Genomic DNA, 8,734 nt, shown 5'->3' with positions numbered 1-8,734 from the left:
GCTGAGAGGATCCTGTCTTCAGGGAAGGGAGGAGGGGGGGAAGCAGGGTGAATAGGAAGTGAGCCTTCCTTTCTTTTCAGAAATCTCCAAGAGTTATTTAGTCCGTAGATGACTGATTAAAACCAAATCGGCTCCACAAAGGCGGAGGGAGGCTCAGCTGCAGCAGAAATGATTCCATTTCCAGACTCTGACAACTGATAACTTGAAAATAAGAAACAAAGAGTAATGTGATGATTCCATCTCTCATTTGCCGGAGTTGGAAGATTTGGGGCATAGTCCCATGTAAAACTATCGCAGTTTTACTTTGTATGAATAGGTTTAGAAAGGGGGCAATGCAAGGTACACTGCTGATGACCGCTACTAGTTAATGGGATTTAGAGGGTGTTGTCTGGGGAGACACTAGACTAACTGGCCCTGGCTGGTGTGGCTCCGCTGATCGTCATCCCACCACCTATTGGTTTGATTCTCAGGGCACATAGAGGATACATACTCAGGTTGGGGTGGGGAGATGTACAGAAGGCAACTGACCCACGTTTCTCTCTCCCTCTCCCTTCCTCTTTCTCTAAAAGCAATAAAAACATATTTCTCTCTTTAAAAAACTGGACTAACTGGAAGCCCTAAAGGGAAGGGTTGGTCATAAAATGGTTATTGTTTGATGCAGTGTTTGTGGAGCTTGTATTATTCTGTTTAGTGCAACACAGGAACTAGGGTTGATCTTTGAGCAAAGAATAGATCTGAGCAGATACATTTTATCTGGCTCTGCAGGCAGAGATTTAATCAGGCTGTTTCAGCAAAGCTGCTAAAACCTATTCCTGCCCAATCTTAAAATTTTCTCATGTCCCTTTCTCTACTTCTCTGAGGCTTACAGTATCTAGATTATTTCATTCAGCTTGCAGAACTACATAAGGAACCATTTTCTACTTGCCTCCCTTGTCCTCCATATTCTCAGAAGTGAGCAGGTAGAAAAGGAGCTCAAGGAGTTTGGAGGAGATATGATCTGCTCCCCAACTGATGAAGCAAAATGAGTTGAAAAATGGATGAAGTTCCTTATGGGGAAACCTCCTTATAAACTGAAATTTGCCAAGCACTGGAGCCCCTTAGGCTGGGAGAGAGGGTGACCTATGGAGGCTCTTTTTCAAACTTCCCTCCTCACCTATCTAGATGATCAGACCCTCCTACTGAAGGTGGTGTATGGAGCACAAAAACTCATCCTATGGTCTCTTCCCAGCTGGCTCAGGGGCCAAACCATCAGCAGCTGCATTGCGGGCACCAGAGTTAGTCAACAGGGTGAGTCCTGCCTACTGACAATTCTGCTGCCCAGGTGCCACCTGGTGGTGGTAAGCAATAAAGGGTGACAGGAAAAATGGTCACTTTTTCAGTGTCTAAGTGAGCCAAGTGCTGAGGCTTCCTGGATTTGCAATAGGCATGTATATGTGAACTACGTTAGCCTCGGAGGCAGAGGACTGAACGTGGTCATCTGGTCCCAGCTCACAAGATGGAAGGGGCAGGGCAACAGAATTGGAGGAAATTTCCTCTGTGTTGTTCCCAGCAAGTTACAGCCCCTGTGGCATGGCTCTACATCAAAACTGGCTCCGCACCTCACTAGTTGTGGAACCCTGAGCCGATGAACCCTCTTTACACCTGCTTTCTCCTCTACCACATGGGTATGAGAATAATAGCCACTGTATTGTGCCAATTAGATATTGCAAGGAAAGTGCCTTGCCTTAAATTTTAGTACTCAATAAATATTAGCTAGAACTTCTAGAACCCCCCGTTTATTTCTGATGCAGCAAACAGGACCCTTTTCTCCAATGGGCATCCCTTCAGATATCCCAAGTTATCTACTGGGTCCCCCTCAGTCTTTCCTTATCAATTTCTGTCAGCTCCTCCACTGGTTTGCTGTGGCCCTTTACAATCACACTGAGAAGAATGCACAATACCTTCAGGGTTGCTTCACTCGGACACGGAAGAACTGCTGTATTTACAACGCATGCCTGTGGTTCTGTTATCCTGTGGAGCTCCTAGAAAGGCCTAGAACATAGCAGGCTCTCACTATGTATGAACTGACACAGTATAAGGACAAGTATTTTTTAGCCAATTGGAAGTCCCGTGTTGTTCTCTCATTGTTCCTGTGTTGTTCTCGTTTTTGCTACTATAGATCTCTGAATTTATCGCTCAGACAGGGTCAAGCAATTTTTTTGTTTTGTTTTTTGGTTGTTTTGGTGCCCTGATCAGGAATGGAACCTGCCACCTTTCAGTGCACAGGATGATGTATCAACCAACTAAGCCACATGGCCAGAGCACAACCAATTTTTTAGAGGGAGGGTCAATCCAAATAGATACAAACTGACCCGTTGGATTTAGTCAATACAAGTTACAAACACTTTCAATATTACTTAATATGTCCTTGTGTTACTGTTGATAACAGAGCCTTCCATATTTTTATACACGTTTTCAATAAAACATAACCCTTGGGTATATCACTAGATTTCTCTAACATGAATGCACTAATCAACATTTATACATGTTCAGTTTGGATTCTACCAAACTCTACTATGAATGGAACCATAATTATTATTTTATTTGTAATGGTTTTGGAGGTGAGAAAGAGGAAAGCAGCTCCTGACATTCAGGAACTGGCCTGAACAGCTCGGCTTCAGAGCTGTTAGGGGCTGACCTGGGTTCAGAGGTAAGAAACGGTGTACTATTGGACACAAACTCACAAAACACCAACATAGGACAAGGCATTCAGTGACTATCACAATTTTGTCTAAGTACAAAACAAGGTCAAGTGTGCAAACCACAAGATGACAAACATCCCCCTCATCCAGCTGAGTGACTACTGTTTCATTACCAATTACAACTTTGCTTCACTCTGGTCTGTCCTTTATCAGGATAAAATAATAACAGAATTATCTATCCCTGCTTTTCAGAGATCACTCAATCCAGAATGAAGTCCCACTTCCTTAAACCTTCCCCCAAATCAGTTAACCAAAATGTAAGTCTTGTAAGTCCTAATCCCCTTTCACTTTCTACAACCACAGTTCTCATGGCACGCTCTCTCCATCATTCCTATGAGCATTAAACCCAGCTTGTTCAACTGCAGGTGTATTCCTGGTGGTCTTTAGCTGGAGGATGTTAATAAAGGACATACAATGTATAGTTTCCCAAATCTACCTCTTTAGAGACACTTGGCAAGAAGAAAGTAAAGTTAATGGGTCAGCATTTGGCTGGGATGAATTCATGTTGGTATCTATGATCACACTTGTCTTTAAATATTCATAAACCATCTCTTTTAATAATCCAAACTTGTATCAGAAAATCAACATTTAACTTATCAATGGGTGGTTTCTAAAATCCACAAACAATATTTTAGTATTTGCCCATTTTTAGTCTTTAGATTTTTTTTTTTTTACTGGCCTTGTCTTGACCTAGCCCACCAACTCCAACCCCAGGTATATCCTGAATGATCAAGCAGACAAGAGAGCAAGAGGTAGAAGGAGTTAGGATGGGGGAGAACAACCCAGGATCACAGTCTCTCCCCCCATCCACAATCCCATTAGATTGGACACCTGAGTTGTTTCCCCGTATCAGCTATGAGCCGAGGAGGAACTGAGGTTTGGCCTCTGGGGCCCTCAGCCTTGACTTTTAATTAGATTTAAAACCAATGTGGTCCTATGTGGAAGCAGAGGAAAGGAAATAATTGAGTCTTGTATCCCCAGAACTCTCCTTTCCCCAGCACCTCCCAAGCCTTAAAGGTTTAAGGCATTGGTAACCAAGGAAGGGATAAGAGGGACATTAACTGCCATCAGTAACTCATGACAGCAATCACCACCCGCCTTGCTCAGTTTGCATAAGGGATCTGTCAATACATATTCCATTCCCATTTCCCAGCACATCCACCCTGCTTAGTACCTGCCCCCCTAAATGACCCTAGGAGCCCTGGTTACTAAGGCAACCTGGGAATAGTTCATGCAGATAGAAACCAGAACAGATGGGACTATTTTTAAACTGGACTAGGTGGCTCCAATGCTGTTACCTCACAAAGTGCCTTCCCCAAAGTCTCGTCTGTTGTTCTTCTGGGTCCCTACCCTTCTTCATTGGTCTCCATCCAACTTCATCCCAGCTCTGAGGGTGGGGGGGTGTCTTTATCCCATTTTGGCATGACATCTATTTACTGCTCCCGTATTACACACAGGAAATCTAAGCAAGTTTTCACTGCCTTCATTTGTTAAAAACAATTGTTTATTTCTTTGGAAAGTGGTGGGCCCTGCCCTGTGAATTTCCAGGCCAAGCCAAGGTAACGAATGCTCCCCTAGCCTTTGGGCTGGATGACTATGGTCCCCGCCTTGCTACGGGCCCAGGAGCAGTTATTGCCCAACTCGACTACGTCCCAAGTTGTCTGAAGGCTCCCTCAGGCCTCCTCTTCTGGCCGCCCACTCCCCCATCTTCCCTCTGGGCACTGTTTTCTTCCAAACCAGTGCCAGAACCTGTGCTGCACAGGAGTGAGGACCAGACCAGGCATGTCCCCATCTTCCCATCAGGGGACACCCAACCCCTCAGCCAGTCCTTCCTCTGTGCTGGCTTCAGTCTGCACTCCTATGCAAGCCCCTCTGTGAGACTAAAGACGGACAAGAGGGCCCTCACATAAGGGAGGTGAGACGAAACCCACCAGCCCAACCCCTTCTCAGAAGTAAACTCCTCGCAGTCTCTTGTCCTCGTTTATGAATAAGCCTTAAGACAGGGCCTGGCGAGTGGGCGGTAAAGGACTCCCTGGATCCCAGCCCTGGGAGGCTATAGCGGGGGTGTCCAGAGCAGCCCCATCAGTGTGGCATGGCTGTGATGCGCATGCTCTGGGAAGCAATGGGGTAAGTCACCATGGGAGTGGTGGTGTGGCTCATCGTGATTCCTGCCAAGGGCTGGGCCATCGACACAGCCACAGGGGCCACCGGAGCCACAGACACAGCCACAGGAGCCATGGAGACCGGTGGGGGCGCCATTCCCTGGGCAATTGTTTGAGCCAGAGCAGCTGACAGTGGCGTGATCTCTGGGTTCAAGTGTGGGGGTGGGGGTGGTGGAGCAGCAGGAGGGGCAGCATTAGTTGGGGGAGCAGCTGGAGCTCCAGCGGGGGCTACCAGTTCTTGCTGAGACACGGGCCGAGGCTGTAGAGCCTGGCTGCTGAGAGTAGTGTGAGTCTGGGCAATGCCATGGTTAAAAGTGGCAACAGTACCCACAGTGGGAGCCAGAGTCTGCTCAGTTGCTGGTGCAGTAGAGCTCAGGGTCATGACCTTGGCCTGATTGCGGAACTGGGCGTTTTGTTCCAGGAGTACCTCATTGGTAGCCAGAAGGTTGCTGACCTGCTTCTTGAGCTCCTCTACCCGCTTCCTGAGCATGGCGTTCTCCTCCTCCAGCAGCCTGCACTCCACCCCTCGGGGTGGAGCCAGGCTATAGTCATAAGATTCAAAATGGGGGCCATCTGGGGGACAGCATCCTCGCCGGCGCTTGGGACCTGGCTCATGGTCCTCAAAGCCCCTGTCAGGGAGGTCAAAGATGTCATAGAGATCATGACGTCGTCCTGGGGGGACTGGGCCTGTTGAGCCCCCACCACCGGTGCCGCCTCCACCCCTAGTATCAAATTCAAAATCCCGTTGTAGGTGACGGAACTTGCACTTGGCTCCTCTCTGGCAGTCACCTTTGAGAAAATCCCGGCAGATTGGGACCTCCTCCTTGCCATTCGGTAGGTCAGCTGGAGAAAGGCCCAGGCCTGCTGCGACTTTCTGCCTCAGCCGAGGGGGAAGCTCTCCTGTCTTCTTATAGCCATCCTCATCCTCCTTGGAGCCATGGATGAATCGGCAGTTCGGGCGACTGCACTCCTTGTTCTGGAAGTCATGGCAGAAGATGAACTCATTTTTGCTCACCCCCAAGTTGGACACCTCGCTCATGTCTGGATGGCGGTATCGGCAGCGCTTGCCTCGCTTGCACACATTCCTCAGGAAGTCCCTGCAGATGGCATCTGAGCTGGCCCCTCCGCTGCCTGGCCCTGCTCCGCCGGCCTCCTCGCTGCTCCCACTTCCAGGGCCTCCACCGCTGCTCCCAGTGCCGTTGGCATAGCTGTCCCGGTCAGGCATCCTGGTCCCCCCCAACTCAGGGCTTTCTTCTTTTTCTTGCCACCCTGGGTGACCACTGGGAAAGAGAAGGACTGTGTCAAACAAGAGTCCCCCAGAGAGGCCACACTCTTCCCGACCTTAGGGTAGGCAGTCCAGCAAGAGGCAGGCCAGAGGGGCAATGGCTTTGGAGATGGAGAACCTTAGGGGTGAGAGTTCGGCTCAGACTGGCTGGCTTGCCCGAAGTCCCGCCCAGGCTCTTATGCACCTGGTCTGGGACAGCATGATTCACACTTGCCTGGCTAATAGAGGAGGGAGGGAGCTGGGGGTGAAGCCATCTCATCTCACTTATGAATGCAGGCCAAGGGGGGGTAGGGATAAAATAGTACTGGATTTTATTTCCCCTTTTGAATTGACCTTATTAAAGTTGTGGAAATGAAATTAAAACTGGCAGTGTCTGAATAGGCTAGGAGGGTACTGGGAATCGTGGCCAAGATGGGCTGGTGAGCCACTAGGGCTGTGGATATGGAAGGCTGGTGACAAAACTTCCCTTAACCTCCTCTTCATGGGACTTCAGATAAGGGATCTGTGAAGTGTCATATCTCTAGACCCCAGGAAAGCTTGAGTGAAGAGACTTGTGTCACCACCCTGAAGGCAGACCATTAACCTGTCCTTTTTAGTGCTCCCTCCCAGCTCAATACCACTATCGACCCCAGTGTGGTCAGCTCCCTCCTCTCCATTTCAGGGGAAGAGTTCTATGGCTAGAATCTCCACTTACAGACTACCAAAGGACAGAACCTGTAGACTACGGAAGGACAAAAGCAGGAAGAAGGAGTTAATTTCACAGGAACAAGTGACCTTACTTTCCCATTCTATCCCCTCCTAACCCTTCATGGGAAGATACCACTGACATCAAACCACACCATTCCTCACCCCATAAAGATCCTCTTTATTTATAGACGCTATAAACGCTTCTTAAGTCTCATCTTTCCCAAGAGAGCTCTGGAATGTCAGTCCACTGCCCTGGTTCTAGCCCGCCCCTCACCCCACCCCCCACAAGTCTGAGTCCTGGCTACCATGTGTCTTTCCTAGGCAGTGTTCCGGCTCCCCCTGCTGTTCAAATAGGAAAACGTCATATTCTTTCCCCTGGAGTACGGAAGGGGAAACAATTTCTCTGGCTTTGATCTCCCCTAACCACCACTTGGTTGCCTTGACTTTGCCGCCTTATCTCCCTAAAATGAACCCACCAGCGGCCAACGTTACAAGAGACTCTGTAAAAGAAGGGTCCTTTTCCTCCAAAGGGAGGTAGTCCCAGGATAATAGAAACAATCAAGGGGTAAAAGAGGAAATAGGAACTTTTACTAAAAGGGAAATGACCTGGGGAAAATTAAATGCCATCGTTCCAAGCCTGACCCACGGTGCAACCCCCACCAGATACAGATGATGAGATATAGTATTCCTCCCCACCCACTCTCCCAGGATTATTCGATACCTGAGGTAGCTCAGGTGAAGTCCGGGGCTCCTGTGGGTCTCCACCGCCACATCACTGCTGGGTTCTGAACAGGAACAAAACAGGTACTTCGGTGGGAGAAAGGGTAAGAATGGAGGACTATGGGCTGAACGTTACAAGAAATAAGTCTGACAAAAAGGCAAAAGCTCTGGGCACATCAAGATTTCCTTAGAGTTTCAACTGAACTTCACCAAAGGGGAGTTGCAAGTAAGAAAAGCAAAAGATAGAACTAAGTTGGAGAGCCTAGAAGGATGGGTTGGATAACCAGCCCTGGGTGAACAAAGGGTGAGGGGAGCCCTGCTTCAAATGGAAGATATAGGGGTCAGAGTCCGGCTTGGGGTTGGGGTTAGGAACTTCGCATGTGGAGCTGTGCAAGGGCCGCGACTGACACTGCAGTGGGATGGGATGGCAGACTAGACTTGGGGGCAGTGATTATGACGCTTCGCAACACCCGAATTTGCTATAAGTCCTAGGAGTTTCCCGCAGCAAATCTTCTGGCTTGGCAGGTTCCGTGCAGTGCCACCAGAGCCCAGCGTGGGCCAGGCGAGCAGGACTTTAAGTGAACACGAAGTGAAGCGGGAGCGGGACTGCGGGTGACATCAGCTGAGGGGATGGGCAGGGCTGTGACGTCAAGGAGCTAGCGTCTGCTCGCAAAGCGAGGTCAGTTAGAGAGGTGGCTCGGCGCTGGGGCATGAGAAGAGCCAGCAGGGTCCTGGGGGGCCTTGTGTAGCCGGGCGAGGCCGGCCGCTGGGCCGGCGACGACTCCTCCCCTCCGGGCGCGGCCTCCACCTGTCTCCCGCCTCCCTCACCTGCCACCGCCGCCGTAGTTGCTGCTGCCGCCTGCCGGTCCTCTAGCTTCGACAAAGAGCCGCCCACCCAGCGGCCCTTCCGCTTCCTGCGGAAGAAATGGCGCTCTAGCCACCGGACCCGGAACTATACTCTATGGTATGTACGGTACTTGGTGCGACTGGCGGCAGGAAGTTCCCAGCAAGCTTTGCGCATCACCATGGTAACAGAGCAGCAAAAAACGTAGAGACCAGTAGAGACTGAACCATTCGCCCAAGAACTATCGCGATACCCGTCCCCAGGGTTCCACTACTCCACAGGCCGGGGACCAGAC

At 49.7% G+C, this 8,734-nt stretch overlaps 1 protein-coding gene and 1 long non-coding RNA gene across 4 annotated transcripts; one reads left to right on the top strand and one right to left on the bottom strand.

The window, feature by feature from the left end:
* Window positions 1-544: 544 nt before the first annotated feature.
* LOC118728270 lies at window positions 545-3,165 on the top strand. Its single transcript, XR_004990845.2, has 2 exons — window positions 545-1,351; window positions 2,236-3,165. It is a non-coding gene; the product is annotated as an uncharacterized LOC118728270 (long non-coding RNA).
* A 1,079-nt stretch (window positions 3,166-4,244) lies between these two features.
* Window positions 4,245-8,553, bottom strand: ZC3H10 (zinc finger CCCH-type containing 10). Of its 3 annotated transcripts, none has more exons than XM_036454602.2 (3): window positions 8,424-8,553; window positions 7,597-7,660; window positions 4,245-6,183 (listed from the first exon to the last, which is right to left on the bottom strand). In XM_036454602.2, the coding sequence occupies exon 3, from the start codon at window positions 6,126-6,128 to the stop codon at window positions 4,824-4,826; it is 1,305 nt and encodes a 434-aa protein (XP_036310495.1). In that variant the 5' UTR covers window positions 6,129-6,183; window positions 7,597-7,660; window positions 8,424-8,553; the 3' UTR covers window positions 4,245-4,823. The 3 variants fall into 3 exon arrangements, with proteins under 3 accessions (XP_036310495.1, XP_036310496.1, XP_036310494.1); XM_036454603.2 differs by lacking the exon at window positions 8,424-8,553 and adding an exon at window positions 7,801-8,417; XM_036454601.2 differs by lacking the exon at window positions 8,424-8,553 and having other exon boundaries at window positions 7,597-8,417.
* Window positions 8,554-8,734: the final 181 nt, after the last annotated feature.

Source organism: Pipistrellus kuhlii, unplaced genomic scaffold (genome assembly GCF_014108245.1).
Source record: "Pipistrellus kuhlii isolate mPipKuh1 unplaced genomic scaffold, mPipKuh1.p scaffold_m20_p_3, whole genome shotgun sequence".
Taxonomy (NCBI): Eukaryota; Metazoa; Chordata; class Mammalia; order Chiroptera; family Vespertilionidae; genus Pipistrellus; species Pipistrellus kuhlii.
This window is presented reverse-complemented; position numbering and strand designations above follow the sequence as displayed.

Coding starts and splice junctions, on each gene's coding strand:
- ZC3H10 (XM_036454602.2), bottom strand. CDS start 6,128: ATGCCTGACCGGGACAGCTATGCCAACGGCACTGGGAGCAGCGGTGGA.